Source organism: Chlorocebus sabaeus, chromosome 14 (genome assembly GCF_047675955.1).
Source record: "Chlorocebus sabaeus isolate Y175 chromosome 14, mChlSab1.0.hap1, whole genome shotgun sequence".
Taxonomy (NCBI): Eukaryota; Metazoa; Chordata; class Mammalia; order Primates; family Cercopithecidae; genus Chlorocebus; species Chlorocebus sabaeus.
Window position 1 is genome coordinate 70,368,139 of NC_132917.1, and position 16,010 is coordinate 70,384,148.

A 16,010-nucleotide genomic window follows, 5' to 3' on the forward strand; every position below is an offset into this window, starting at 1 on the left:
ACGTTTTTGAAACATAGTGGTGAAGTGCTTAGAATTCTGCAACCAGTTACCCGGGTTTAAATCCCAGCTCTGCCACTTTCTAACTAGGTGACCTTGGGCAAGTTACTTAACTTCTCTGTGCCTCAATTTTGCCAACTGTAAAATGGAGCTAATAGTAGTACCTTCTTCTTAGAGTTGTTGTAGAAATAAATAAAGCTAAATGGAGCAGCACCCAGCATATAGGGAGTACTCTGTAAGTGTTAATTCATATTATTATATAAATTCTATTGTGATTGATAAAATACAAATTCATTGTAAAGTGTCACTGAGTTCTCATAGCAGCTTTTGACCATGTTTATTAATTTATTTACTATAATTTAGGTTAATAGTAAAGGCACAACTACTCTCTGTGGGGTCTCACACAGTTTTGATGTTAAAAATGGATCTCTATTCTGAAAAAGGTTGGGAAGCATTGATCAAGGGCTGAAACCTTGAGAAATTGCCCACAATGGCAACTGCAATCTGGTTATCATTTGTTCAGGTGTGCATCTAGGTTTCTAGAGCCTTTCACTGTGCTGGGCTGTTTATTTAACAGGATATCAGGTAGAAAGCCTGCTAGAAACTGAGTTTTATAGAGGCTCCCATGGACTGTTAGGTGATTAATTATATTTCTATTTTTCATACCTAAGAACACCAGGAAGATTCACTTGTGGCAGATTTCATAGCAATGCCTGACATGTTTCACTTTCAAGATCTTAAAAACACCTTTCTGGACCTACTGTGCAAGGCAGGGAGAGATGTTCATTAAATCCAAGCCCCTAAAAGTCAAAATGAAAAAAGACCCCAAAAGAGGGATTCCTCCTGAAGCTGCTAAGTGACAACTAGGAAGGAAAAAAAAAACAAAAAACAAAAAACAAACTTTCCCTTTTTGAGCCCCAGGCTACATTGTGAATAGAACTGAGGCCCTCCATTCTACTTCATCTAATCCATTTTCTCCTGTGTTTTGGTATTTACGAAACATTTTAGTCAATGCAGCCTGGTGATAAAAAGGCCAGATGTGTGAAATCACTTTCCATTACACATTCTGATAAGGTAATTGGGCCGTAACTTTCAAGACAGGAAACGAGGAAGGGAGATTGTGAACAAATCCATAAAGCAAACAGTGGGAGAGCCTGCTTGTGGGGACATCTGAGCCTTGCTGGATTAAAATAGCTGCAGGTCTCTTCATCAGTAAATAACCAGATGCTCCAGGTCAATCTCCGAACTCAGAAGCCAGGAGTTTAGGTTTGCACAGCCAGAAAACAGAGCTGATGTTTACCAGAAAGCCAGTGTGTTCATCATTGCATCACAGTAAGGCCAATGAGAGAGAAGAGGTTTGAGGTTTGAGGTGGCCCAAGTTCTGAGGTTTTTGGCTTTTCTTTACCAAAGTCCTGGGTGAATACTAGAAAGTCAGTCCTGGGTCACACACATTTCACAGACTCCCAGCGACCAGAACTGCCTGGCTGAGGTAAAGCAAGAACTTGGGGGACGGGGAAGTGCTGTCACCTTCTGGTGAGAGCATCTCAGCCTACAAGGACAGTACATTCAGTCTCATCTTCCCATCGAACTCTAACAAAATGTGGTTGATGACTAAAAATGCAGATTTCTGGATGGCATGTTGTAAGGGCCTAGGAATCTGCATTTCAACAGAGTCAGCAGGATGACTGTTATGCACACTGAAATGTAAGACCACTACAGTAGGACTTACCTCCAGGTGGCAAAAAGTAACCATAAAGGTACAGCTTTGCTTCACACTATCTGCATCACCAGTAATGACAGTAAGGGTAGTAATAGCAGCAGTAGCTAACACTTAGAGTAGCTGCCGGGTATACAAACAGTTGCAAATGCTTTATAGTCAACTCTTAATTGTCACATCAACCCTATGATAGGTACTATTATTATTCCCATTCTACAGACAAGGAAGCCAGGCACAGAGAGGTTAAGTATCTTGCCCAAGGTCTCACAGCTAGTAAGTGGCAGAGGTGGAATTTGAACTTGGACCATCTGGTTTCAGAGTCTTCACATTTGAGAGACTGACCATAGACCTGGGTGCCCAGAAAGGCCCAACCTCTCTGTTGAAACCTAGAAGTGTTAAGTACTTGAAATTTCTGCAAAGTGGATCAGTATTTAGGAGTCACAGGCACTGAAGAAGAGTTTGGATGAACATTCCCAGATTTCTGAGGCCAAGTGGCAAATGTTGGGGCCAACTCATCCAGACAGCAAAGGTCCTGCGAGGGCTGCTGTGCAGAGGAATGAGGCCTGGGAGCCAAGCTACAAAAATGGGTGTCCCTCATGCAAGGCACCACTGTTTCCCCATGCTCTAGAGACAGCCGTACTGCCTGAGCCTCGGAGACAGCTGCAGTCACTGGACTGCAAGGCCGAGGTAGCCTGCACTCAGTGCACACTGACCAACAGACCTGCAGGGCAGCCACTGCCTCTTCTTTCTTTTTAGACACTGGAAAAACAGGAAAGCACAATGAAATTCATGTATAGTCTCATTAACCAGAGATCATTAATGTGAACAACTATATGCCCTGTATTTTTGCATCTCTGTGTGTAGTTTATAAATTTGAGTTACATCATCCAATTTTATATACTACTTTTTCTATGTATATATCATGTGCATTTTCTCAATCTTTAAACATTCCTCATCAACATGATTTTAAAGGGCTATATAGTAGCCTATCTGTCTACCTGTTCCATTACTATTTCCCTCTTGTTGACATTGGCTACTTTTCACTCTACTGGATAATAACCTAACATCTGATTGTTTTGTAAAACAGATCCCTAAGTGCAAGAGTTGGGTCACAGGGCATATACAATTTTTAAGTTTTCACTTACTAATACTAAGGAATTCAGTTCACTATTAATGTTAAGCTGTTTCTCAGGCAGCTATGTCCATACCCACATCCATTAGTTTTGTCATTTGCCTTGCCTCTTTCGAAGATGGTAGATGCTCTATTAACTGAGCTCTGCTTAAATCAAGCCCCTGACTTGCCCGACCCCATACTCTCCATTTCTTTGCTAAAGCATCTGCACCAATGCCCTCAGCATGCAAAAACTCAGTTGGTTACTCTAGTTTATCAGCCTGTTTCTGTTTTCAACAGTTAGGCTATATATTTACCAAGAGGCCATTTGCATTTGTTACCAAACCTGTTTATGTCAGCTGTACTCATTATTGTACTTATATAAGTTAATTACATATTATGTAAATTAATGAAATATCTGTGCATAAGAAAAGAGCTGTTGTTTCTATAAGTAGAGAGTTTTGGAAAAATGAAGATGAACTGCTGTCAAGTTAGGGGTGGATAAGACAACTATAAAAGACTAGGAGGGCCGGGCGCGGTGGCTCACGCCTGTAAACCCAGCAATTTGGGACGCGGAGGTGGGTGGATCATTTGAGGTCAGGAGTTTGAGACCAGTCTGGCCTACATGGCAAAACCTGTCTCCTCTAAAAATACAAAAATTAGCTGGGCATGGTGGTGGGTGCCTGTAATGCCAGCTACTGGGGAGGCTGAGGCAGAAGAATCACTTGAACCTGGGAGGCAGAGGTTGCAGTGAGCCAAGATTGTGCCATTGCACTCCAGCCTGGGTGACAAGAGCGATACTCCATCTCAAAAACAAGCAAACAAACAAACAAAAAAATTAGGGAGATGAAGGGGGGAATGTTATAGGTCTAGAAAGATTTGTGGCACTTACTCTGCAAGTGTCTAAGCTCTTATTTATGAATAAATCAAATCTGGAAATTATAGAAGCGATATGGATATAATTCATGCAAGTAAAGTGAGGCAGAATGCCAATATATGAATCTATTAATAAATAAAACAAGAGTCATGAAATGGTGCCTGTCCTTCCTACATGTAATGTACTCAATTAAAATTCTCTATTCTAAACTATTCAGTTCCACTTTTAAAAATGTTGGTTATAATCCGTAAAGTGATTCTGTAACTCAGTTTGAAAAGACATTGACTTCATTCCACTCCTTCATTTTATTGATGGCAGAACTGAGGTTCAAGAAGATTTAAGAACTCTATTAAGGTGTTGCAGCCAGTGAGTCAGAATTACGATTCTGAATTGCATATCCTGTGTTCTGTCTACTATCCTGAGCAGCCTTTGCCCAAAAGGCACTGACCCAGCACAGTTTTCTTTGCAAAAAGTAGAAGGTGAAATGAGAAGGTGAAATGAGAATGTGGGCAACAAAGATAAATCTTGGAGAGGAAAGGAAGAATCCCTCATTCCCTCCTAACGCTCTTCTAAGCATTCTTTAAAGTAAGCACAAATAGGTATATGTGGTTTTATCCCCAAACTAAGACATACCAAGTGTCTTGTGTTATAGACACATATTTGGAGCAGGTGAGCAATGTAGTACCTGGGAAGAACACATGAGCCTTCTAATTTTAGAATGACTTCAGCTCCACGTGGGAAAACTCTAGACAATGGAACGGGGAAGCAGTTCGCAGTTCTGAAAAGCTTTTGTTAGGCAAGATGAGCAATAACCAGATCGCTTGCTTGCTGGCTGACACACGTTCTACCTGTTTTCCAAACAAGTAAAGCCTTCAAAGGCTTTTCCCTGTAATCTCATCTGCCTTCCCTCTGTGCAACCCCAGCTCAAACTTGCCACCTCAACGTATTTAAGCCCAGGGTCACCACTGAGATCTGATCACCATCTCCGTAAGCCAGTGGCTAATGGTGACATTCCCCATGAATAACCGCACTGTAAATTTCCATGTTCTTTCATCCTCACCTCTCAGAAGTCTCCCAGACACTAAATTAAGCACGCCTTCAAACATGCCTTGATTCCAGGTGGGTGTCCCTAGACACAGGCCAGAGGAAGGAGCAGAAGTTCAGAGGTGTAAAGTGCAGCCCTGAGTACCCAGCTCATGCAAGAAAGATAGCAGATGGAAGCCTGGAGGCTGGCTCCCAGGCGCCTGAGTAACGCCCTCACCACACCCCCTTGGTCATTAGAGTGAGTCTCATGAAAATCTGAGAACCAGATGGGCAGCCTGGGAACTGTGCAACATTTCTCAGGGTTAAGCAAGTAGCCACCCAACGACTTCTTAACCAGGGTGCATTCTGTCCCTTTTAAGGGACATTTAAAAGTGTCTTTTGAAGATAGGTCATAACTCCTTCCTGGCGAGGGTGTGACAGGTGTTCTAAGCTATAGGTGCTGCCACCCTTGTCCTGCCTCCAGCTAATGTTTCTCTGCATGCTTTACAAATTGACAGCCAACCTGGTAAAAATACTCTGTCCCCAGCCATACTATTGATTTCACTTCCATGGCAACTATTTTCTAAATCATGCATTAAGCAGTCAGCCAACGTTGCCCATATCATTGTGACATTCCGCCATGGGTTCCCATGCTGTCTTTTCTCACCTGCATGGGAGGCTCCTTGAGGGGAAGGCAGAGAAAGCCTGCTCCTTTGTATAGTTCCAGCAACTAGAATCTTTGAACCTGAATGTAAAAAAGCGTCTGGTTCCAAGAAAATCAAATATGTGTCAATGACACTACCACTTCCCTACCTTGGGCCTGTGACAATTGGCATCACCAATGGATCAGTGCAGTACTTCCTAAAAACCTGCAGTCAGCCTTATAATCCTCCCCACCCCGGCTCTCCAAGTCATCTCTACCAATCCATCAGTGTGTGGTCATGTGAAAAATCTCACAGGCCACTTTTGATTCGAGTCCAATAGATGAGGAAACAAATCCAAACAGGAACCAGAAAACTAACTTGCCCAGCGACTGGGCAAAAAAAAAAAACTAAAAACAAACAAACAAACAAACAAACAAACAAAAAACAACTCAGAAAACTCAGAAAAAACTGAGACCAAATGACCCCAAACCTATAATTTCTCACCTCCAGCCTCAGGCACCACATCCCTCTGCTGTCCCATTCAAATTGTCTGAGAAGCATTTATTAATGACAATGCCAGTTTCCTGTAACTGTGGCATCATCTTCCCTCCATATTTGGGGATCTTAGAGAAAGGAAGAAACCAATGAAATGTCAAGAAGAAAGGCCAAGAGCAATGGTCAAGTAATAAGAATACAGAACTTTTTTTTTTTTTTTTTTCCAAAATGCACAAGAAAGGCCAGGCGTGGCGGCTCATGCCTATAATCCCAGCACATTGGGAGGCCACAGTGGGAGGACTGCTGGAGCCCAGGAATTTGAGACCAGTCTGGGCAACACAGCAAGATTTCATTTCTGAAAAGAAAAGAAAAAAAAAATGCACAAGAAAGCCCCATGTTCTTTTGAGCCCATTTGACACCTTTGATTAGCACACGGAGTTGGCAATTTTCTCTCCGTAATGTTCCGTTAAAGCGTGAGGGCTTCACCCTGAGTATTCCTGTTGCCCTGTGCTCTAGTGCTGTCACTCAGGAATGTATCAAAACCTATCTTACATCCATTGTTATTTCTCATTCCCGTCAACTCTTAGAGTGAGAAGGCCTGCAAATTTACATCATGGGCAAAGTCCTTAGAGCTTTTGTTCTAAAATTACCCATTTTCACACCTAACTGGTGGGGATGGTTTCACACCATCTACATTTTTCTGGGTGGTTTGTTTCTGGATTGATTCTGGGACTGAGTAAAGGAGCCCACCAGCATCCAGAGCATTGGGAGTTAGGGGCATTCAGACGTGAAAGTCACCCAGCAGAGACAGGAATACGTTTTATGAAAACAGTGTTCACCTGAAAAGAAATATAAGTAGAATGCAAGATACAAAAACATGAAAGTAAATGCAAATTAAAACGAAGTACTACAAAATTAAATACAGCATCATCTACCTTCCATATCTGAGCATCTAACAAAAAGGAATCATCATTGCCTTTGCTGGTGCAGTAATGGAATTGCAGTGACGTTTTAAAAGCCTTTATCTGTTAGGTATACATATTGAAGTGTTACGAGTGAAGTGGGCTTTGCTTTAAAATGCCCCAGCAAAGGGAAAAATTGGAAAGATAGGGAGAATAGATCAAAGAAAAATGACAGACTGATGCTAATTGTCAAAGCTGGGTGATGGGTATACAGGAACTGATTTCACTCTCTCTTCTTCTGTGGATGAAGATTTCTCTAATACAATGTTAACAGGGAGTTTTACTTATTAGTCATGAGTACACACACATACACACACACTTGCTACAATGACGGGCAGTGAGTGTGGCTGGTGGGAGTTGGTCCCCAGTTCGAGCTGTGCCCACCACAGGATCTCAGCCCTGTGTGGTGACAAGAGAGTGGGTGGGATGGGGTGGGAAGGCCTACCAGGGCCTGAGCAGTCCTCTAGGAGACAGGAAGGTCACCCTAAAGGAAAGAAAGTTAAGCATAAGCCTGATCTAGTCATAAAGCCCCAGCCTTTGGAGGTGTGACTATAACACAGTTATCGCCACTTGGACTTTTCTCCTGGCCCAGCCCTCTCTGGATTCATGTCTGGGTCTCACTGGGCAGGGCCAAGAGTAAATAACTCTGGAAAGAGTAATTTCATTAAATCTCTAAGCCCTGGGGCACAAGTTCTGTAGCTCAGTGACCCATCAAACAGGGAGCAACAGAGAGGGCAGACGGGCAGCCACTTCCCTTCTCTGTAGACTGCCGGCCAACCCGGGGGGCTTGAGGCTCTCTGGACTTTAGAAGGTGTGGCACTGCCTCTGCTGTCACAGACCACCTCAGGCCCCAGAGTGGCATCGAGCCAGTTACAGGGTAATATGCAACACAGCAGGGGTTCACCTGCTGTTTTCTGACCACACATCACAATGAGGGGAAGTAAACCTCAGAGATGTTCTCATAGAAAGAAGTTCAGGAAGAAAAGATGGAACAGAGGTTGTTCATGACTGCAAAAAGAATAGTCCCGTTCTGGACAAATGTATCAGGTCTGCCCACATCTGCCTAGCAGGGCCTGGGGAACCCCAAAAGGCCTAGGCAGGAGCTATGCCAGGCTCCTGGGGAACAGGCTCAAAGGCGACATCCCTTAGGCTTTTCTTGTCTGTTGGAATGGATGGAGACTTGGAGGGGGGTGTCAAATAACCAACGGGACCCCCTTCTCTATGCATGGCAGCATCAGTGCTCGCCATCATTGCAACTTGTCACCTGACTCAATAGAGGACCTGGCTCTTGGCCTACCAGGTCTTAGAGTGAGAATCAGGAGGAGCGGGAGGAAGGCTCCACCAGAGAGCTGGGAAACTAGGGGTAGAGGCCTGGGGCACAGGACTCCATCACCCCCTTCTAGCTTAATCTCAAGGCCTTTATACCTCAGTTCCACCCAACTTGACTTAGAAGAGAGCAGGGAGGGTGAGGAAAACACAGGAGGCTTCTCAGCCCATGGAGATACCTGGAGATAACAGTGACAAGTATCAAATGAGTGGTAACCCCCAACTGGCTCAGTGTCCAGGTTCTCTCAAATGATACCCAGTGTGTAAGTGTTGCTGGAGTACCAGTACTTTCTAGTGTTTGGACAGGTCACCAGAGGTCTATCTGTAGGAGGGACAGAATGTGAAGCTTGGGGCAAGTGCATTCTAGAAAGGGGGTTCGGGCAATTCTGAGAATGGCATGGTGGAGTTACTAAGCTATCCTCTTCTTCCTCCCTATGTGTTCATATCTGAGTCCTTTGTGGATGGGAGGTAATTTAAAAGTGAAAGTACTGCTTTATGGAAACCTTAGTAGACCCTGGACTCCAGAAGCACTGCTTTGGGGTGGACACACTCACACCCTTCCACCTCCGGCCCCAACAAAGCATGACACAGAGTGGGAGAGGCATTTTCTCCTGTGTCATCATGGACCAGCAAGTGGCTTAGGCACCTTAAGAGTCCAAGCGCATCAAGGATAACAGTAGCAAGGGGGGCTGGTGGGGCTGCGGCAGCAGTGGTACCCAGTGGGACTGGCAGTGTCACCTCCAGTGGGTTTGGAGGGAAAGGCCTGGAGGAGAACAGCAAGGTACCAGGGACACAGTGTGGCTGGCTACAGAATTTATGAATAGATAAGAAACCTGCCCCTCCCACTGGAACCTCCCTGAAATAACTATGGAGACACAGCAGGAGTTGAGTGCAGTCACAGATGGGAGCAGAAGTTAGTGAAACACACTCCATGCTAACCAGGGAGTCGTGGGACTGGCGCACTCACACACTGCTGGAAAAATCAGCACCATTCACTCGGAAAGCTATCTGGCAGTTTGTACCAAGGGTCATAAATCTGTATTTATTCCTGTTTCCGGAGATGCTTTCTGAGGAAAGAATCCAAAAGGAGCAAAAAGCTTGTAGGCATGAATAGGTAACATCATAACTTAAGAAACTAGAGGCACCATAAATATCTAGTGGGGAATGTTTCCTTAAATCACACATGTTCACTTTAATGGGACAGCATGATATTTTAAGAGAAGAGATTTCAAGACTTTCAAGCAACATGGAACAATGCACAGTCCCAACATTTGAGCTTAAAAAGCAGGAATCCACATTGTTTCCTCACCAGGACTAATTGTATAAAAATATTAACACACATGGAGAAAGAGCAAAAGCAACATGCAAATCAAACAGAGGTTTCTTCCCTGCAGTGCTGTGACCACTGGTGGTTCGCCTCGTACATGTCCCAAGCTCTCCACTATTTTGATTTGGGATCTTTAAAATATATATATATATACACACACATATATATATATACACACACACATATATACACACACACACACACTGATTTTTTTTTTTTTACTACAAGTATTAAAATGTAAACCAAAAATAACTAAACAAAGGTCACCAGGCAGAAGCAGACGGGGGTTCAGAAATCTGGGTTCTACTTCAGGTGGACTATTACGAGAGTGGGGAAAACATGGCTGGCCCCGGGCTCTGGGGTCCTGTAGGCTGTGTTTCACACACTTGCCCACAGGAATTGTTTGAACAGCAGAAGAGAGACAGGGAGGGGAGGCCCCTGAGGGGGCCAGGAGCAGCCCCCACTGGGTCCTGCAGTTAAGGCCTTCCAGTGAGCGCCACCTCGCCCCTGAGGAGGAGCAGAGAGGCCTCTGGGATAGGCATGTGCTTGGTGGGCAGGAGGCCAGGGAGGGAGCTCTTGAGGTTCCACACAGCAGCAGGCCCGCTCCCTTCCCACACACCATCCACACACCCACGGCAGCTGCACTCACCGCTCAGCAGGGACGTGCTGTTCTCCAAGGCCTGGCATGCGGCCAACACAATACCTGTTGGGTGGAGGAGAAGAGGGAAAAGGTCAGAGTCTGCTTGGCAAACGATGTCCTCAGACGCTTAGAGGGCAGACCCTTTGACAGGCAAATGCTCGGTGGTTTTACAGAGTGGCTGGTAGACAGGCTCGGCTACATAATTTGTGGATATCAGTGCAAAATGAGCACATGGAGCCCCTTGTTGAAAAAGCAGGAAGAAAGTGCCCGTGAAAAGCACTGAAATCGAGAGCCTTCCACTTCTTCCCAGTATCTCCATCTGTCAGGGTGGTTTTGGCTTTTGTTTTTTCTTAACGCCATATATATATATATTTTTTTTATGGTGGGAAAATACACATAACATAAAATTTACCATTTTAACCATTTTAATTGTACATTTCAGTGACATTAAGTACCCTCACCCTGTTGTTCATGTTATCATGTTTGTTTGCTATTTACGTCATTGTTGTCCTTTGGGTATGAGGATACCCACAGGTTGAGTGCAGCCCCTCACAGGTACACCCCAGGGACAGAGTGTGTAAGGGAGCAAAGGATCCACTGCCTCTGGGGTTTCCTTCCAGCTGGCAGCCGGACCAATGTGCTATGACCCAGCTGGGGGTTGAAGGGTCTAGTCAGGTATCTCTTCTTTCCAGGAACTTGCTATCCCAATCCAAGATGGATGGGTGACCCCTTAAGGATATTGCCTGCTCCCTGTCAGGATGTACTAGGTACCTGGATCGGGGCAGTCAAGCAGCTCACCTCTCTCTAGTTGCCCACTGAGGATGCCATGGAGCTGCCAGTCCAGAATGGGGACAGCTGCCACCATGCCGGACCCTGAGATGCCATGCACTTACCCCCAACCCTTTTTGTGTCCAGGCCCTGCCAGGGACAGAGCATGGCAAGGAGCAAGAAAACCTAGGGGAGGCAGGGAGATAGTAATAGGCAGGACCATGGGAACCAAGGCTCTAAGCCCCCAGTGCATACTGTATTGTCCCACTGGACTTCACCTACAAGACACAAATTCAAAGATAAAACTACAAGATTTTTAAGACTGCAACTACAGAGTGTTAAACCTCAAGCGCAGGGCCCTTGTGAGCATGGGGTCCTGTGGGACCTACACAGGTTGCATGCCCATAAAGCCTGCCTTGCCAATAGATGACCTTTATGTGCCTTCAGATTACAGTACTTGAGGTTTCTGGAAACAGCAGCAACCTTCCAATGAAGAAGGAACTCTTCTGAGTTATGCAACCAGCATGAGCCACATTAGAATGACTTCCCAAAACTGAAATGCAAAAAAATATCACGGTTGCCATGCCGAGGGGCTGGGCCTCTGACAGGTTAGCCCAGAAGGCAGATGAATCAAGTCAGCACAGGAAACAAGCAAAGTTCTGTCTGTTACAGGATCGATGCGGCCCCCTACTCTGCAGGCTGTGAGGGTTTCTTGCCCCTTTTCACTTAGGGTGTAGACACAGAAGTCCTGACTCTCAAAGAAAAAAAAAAGCACTTGGAATAGATAAAGCAATCATGCTCCCAATGTTCTTTCAACCTCTGAAATGAGAAACATAAGAACTTCAGGCTGCTTTTACCGGAGGTCTGGCATGGACCTCCCAAAGACTTTTACAGAATCCTAAGCCAGATGTTTGGGTTGGAGTTGGAGGCAGCGCAGGGGGACAGGGAGAGAAAATCAGTAAAATCATGCATGTCTTCCCTGTGCAATTCTTTCTCGCTCTCCAATAGATGCTAATTTTGGAAGCAAGGCTCCCAGGGCCCCTCTGTCACCCACACGCCAGCGTTAAAACAAGGCATCCCCATCCAAGCCGGGAAAAGTCAGCGGTTGCTCACTTGAAACTGGGGAACAGTCACGTTCTGACTTCGCTGGCACTGCCACAAACCACCCTTGGCTAATGTCAGCCAGTGACCCATAATAGCATCCAAGGATGATACTGGGGATGCTTTGCATACTCTGAGGGGAAGCGTGACTTGCCTGTCACAAACTGCCCCTGAACTAATGAATTATTTTCACACCCTGTTCCTGCTCCATATCCTGTCGGTCAGGGCGAACCCAGTCAGCATGGTTCCTGGGCTCCATGTTAGCCTCTGCCTAAGCAAAACCCAGACAAGAAAGCAAACGCTGTGCAGCTGAATCCAGGACAAGGCACTGATGAGCACCACTGCTCCAGGAAGATGAGGGTGTGCGATGGGGGCCTGCTCCCCAGCCTTGGGGCAACTTACTTCACCTTCTGTTCCTCACGTGTGAGCTCGCAGCTGCCAAACTCACAGAGGTGTTTTGGGAATGAATTGAAGTTTGCAAAACCATGATGTTCCAGAGATGAAAGACACTGGCTTTTTATTCATAATTTGAGCAACACAAGAAGAATAGGTCCTTTCTATACCCTCACGCTCCCAAGGAAAACGACTTCTTGGTGCCCTGAGCTTCACTCTGCAATCTTGATCCATGCCCAGCATCAGCTGAGGCCCTGTGATGAGCGGCAAGGCCTCTGCTTCGTCTTCATTACATGGTGAGCCTAAGAGGACCCTGGGGCAGGAGGACAGGGCTCAGGTCTCTCACTGTGCAGGTGGATATGCACTGGACCTAGTCCCAGGCCCACTGCTAAGGTTCTACATGTGTTCTCTTACTTAGTCCTCATAACAACTCACGACATAGGTGCCTCCCAACCTTCTGGTCCAGCTGGTAGAAATGCCCAATCATAGAGATGAAGAAACTGAAGCTTGGAGAGGTTGAGAAATTTGCCCAAGTTCCTGCAGCCACATTCAAACTTCAGTGTGTCCAACTCCCATGCACAAGACAGTGTCTAATTACCAGACCACACCACAGTCCTTCTGACCATAGCCATTGTGACACAGGTGTGTATTCAGCAGTCACAAACCCCAAGTGAGTCCAAACAACAGACTCTGCAGGCCCAGTGGCTGAGCCCTGATCTCTCTCTCCCTGAGAGCCATGCATTGCCTCTTGGGGATTCTCCCACTGCCTCCAATCTCCCTGCCATGAACAAGGTCTACGGAGGGGCAAAGGTATGAGCATCCAGGCTCACCAGCTGCCCAGCCCTCTGGCCACACGACTGTGCTTAGAAAGCCAGGCTGTGTGGGGGCCTTCCAGAAACACATGACCTTGGCAGGCTCCAAGGCTCATCCCAAACAAAGGAAGGATGGGGAGAGGACAGCCACAGGGACCGCGGCAACATGCAGTGGCTCAGGGAGACACGCGATGCACAGGCCTGGTGGCCCACAGCCACAGGCTCCTCCTGCCTAAGTTTCAAAGCTGGCCCTTGCCTGCCACAGGCCCTCGGGACAGGAAGGCTTCTAGGAATCCCTTCTAGGCCACTCCTGCTGGCATCCTATTTCTGTTTAAATAGCTCCAAAGAGGGGAATCCCAAGACTGCAGACTTCAAAAAGAAAAAAGAAAAGAAGCGGGTGGTGTCAAGGGGAAAACCACATGCAACGGAAGAAAACCCTTATGAAAGGCTGATCCCGTGCCCCCCAAAATAGAGTGGGAACCTGGTCTGCCCTTAGGAAGGACAAGTGTTACTATGCTTATAGTTCAGCTGTTTGGTACTCAGGTAAATATTCCCAACAGAAACAAGGTAAAAAGGAGCCTCACCTATTTAGCTCATGAGTCCCCAGAAGGGAAGCCATCCCGAAACCTATGTGCTGATGTGTCAATGGGAAATGCTCTTGAGAGAGGCTGGACACCCCTCTCCCCTGGGCCCCAGAGCAGGACACCCCTACTCCAACCCCTCACTCAGGCACGGGACTAGCAATTCTGCACAGATACCCAGGCTGTGCCTTCAGCGTCCAACACCCTTCATCCTCAACTACCCATTGGCCTGGTGGTCACCTCTTCTGTGGACACTCAGCCACAGTGCCTGGAGCTGGGAGGAGTATCCTCCGGCCCCTGGCCACCTCAGCAGAGTGGACCATGTCCTGCTCTGGCCTCTGCTGGGGCTGGTGTTTGCTTTCAGGCCCCTACCTACTCCACGGCATGGAGCAGTTGCTCCCTCTAGAATATCAAGAGCTCTACCTTTCACCTGCTTGGGATCCTCTCAGCCAGACTTCCTGCATGAAGCGGCGAAGGGTGAGGTTTTGTTTTCGGGGGGATGTGGGAGGATGAAGAGGCTGCAGCAGGTCCTTTTGGATGAAGGATGCTCTGGATTCAGAAGAGGTGGTGAGGAAAGGTCTTTGGATGAAGAACACACTCAGGGCAGGAGGATAGGAATTGTGCTAGAGGGCAGGGCAGAAGGGAGTGTAGGTATTCAGAGGGCAGCAGGTTTTCCCCTTCCTCCCCTACCATTCTTAGACCTGGCAGGTCCTAAGGAACAGGAAGTAGTCAGTGGTACATAGAGGGTGGGAATCCCGCTGCTCAGGGAGAGGTCTGCAGAGGCTCCCATGTGGGCACAAACTTATAAAGAAATGGGCCACAAAGAACCCAAGGCCAGTCAGTACATGTTCATGGCATCTTCCTGTGTGAATTATATCTCAACATTTAAATTTTATTTGCAAGGATGACAGGATTTTAACTGCATAGCAAAAATCACTAAATTGTATGATTTCATCAATATTTTTAAATCCAAGAGGTTGACAGCCAGGTGAGGATGCTGGCTTCAGGGTAAGAACTGATTAAAAAGGAAGAAGGGAAGGCCTTGCAGAGGAGGACTATGAGCAAGGCTGGTAAGATGAGCGTATCATGGACTATCCACAAACTGATTAGGATATTAAGGCCAAAAGCAGCCACGTGGCATCTCCATTGGACAGCAGCAAGTTCCAACTTGATAAATCTGGGGAAATACTTCATGACTATGATATCACAGGAAATGATCCAGCATTACCTGAAAGCTCATAGGAATTTTCCATATCCATCTAAACATATCTGATAATAGCGGAAAACAAAGTATTCAGAATGAACCTTCAGGATTAGGGAGGCAAGAGAGATGGGCAAATGGCTGCCTGCACCACAACCTCCTACCACTTTCTAGCCTGTCACAGCACAGCAGAAAGGGGCTTTGCCATCAGGCCTGGGTGCAAATCCTGGCTCTGCCACTCCTTCACTGTCAGACCTTGTCTGTATTATGTACCCTCGCTGAGGTTTGGTGTGCTCATCCATAAAACAAGGATAACAGCTCTTCATGGGACTTGCAACGTTTAAGTGAAACAAAATGAAATAGAGCACATGAGGTCCAGAAGTCACGTGAGCACCCACTGAACACAGCAGCTGATGGCGCTTCATGTTGCTCCTGTTTCATCATAACTTCCAGGAAGTTCAGGATGATGAGGAGGTGGTCATGACCCTCCTCCCTTTGGAAGTCACTAAGGCAACTTCAACAAAGGGTTTTATTTGAGGCCCCGGGGTCACTTAGCTGCAGGCTACTGATGTTCCATGGACTGATCTTGAAATAGCATGCCCTTTATGCCTTTTGAGGGTTTAAATAGTCAACATGGCGAAACCTGGACTCTACTAAAAATACAAAAATCAGCCGGATGTGGTGGTGGTGGGTATCTGTAATCTCAGCTACTTGGGAGGCAGAGGCAGGAGAATTGTTTGAACCTGGGAAGCGGAGGTTGCAGTGAGCCAAGATTGCACCACTGCACTCCAGCCTGGGTGACAGAGCGAGACTCCCACTCAAAAAAAAAATTGTTATTTACTTATGTTAACTAATCAAATATTTATTGAGCACCTACCTACTGTGAGCAAATTAAGTAAAAAAAGAGAAATCTGAGACCTGTGACTTTCCCTTAAAATGTCCAAGTCACATGGGACAGCAACTACCAGAGAAAATGGAATCTTCCACACTTCAACAAAGGCAGACAAGTGTAGGCTGTTGAAGTTATCACTACAG

The 16,010-nt window shown here is 46.2% G+C and overlaps 1 protein-coding gene across 2 annotated transcripts in view; it reads right to left on the reverse strand.

Moving 5' to 3' along the window:
- Nucleotides 1-16,010, reverse strand: part of TGFA (transforming growth factor alpha) — a 120,944-nt gene that overhangs the window by 65,474 nt on the left and 39,460 nt on the right. For both annotated transcript variants that reach the window (XM_007970315.3, XM_007970317.3), the window contains exon 2: nt 10,129-10,182. In XM_007970315.3, the coding sequence (XP_007968506.1) occupies nt 10,129-10,182 (54 nt within the window). The remainder of the gene's footprint in view (nt 1-10,128; nt 10,183-16,010) is intronic.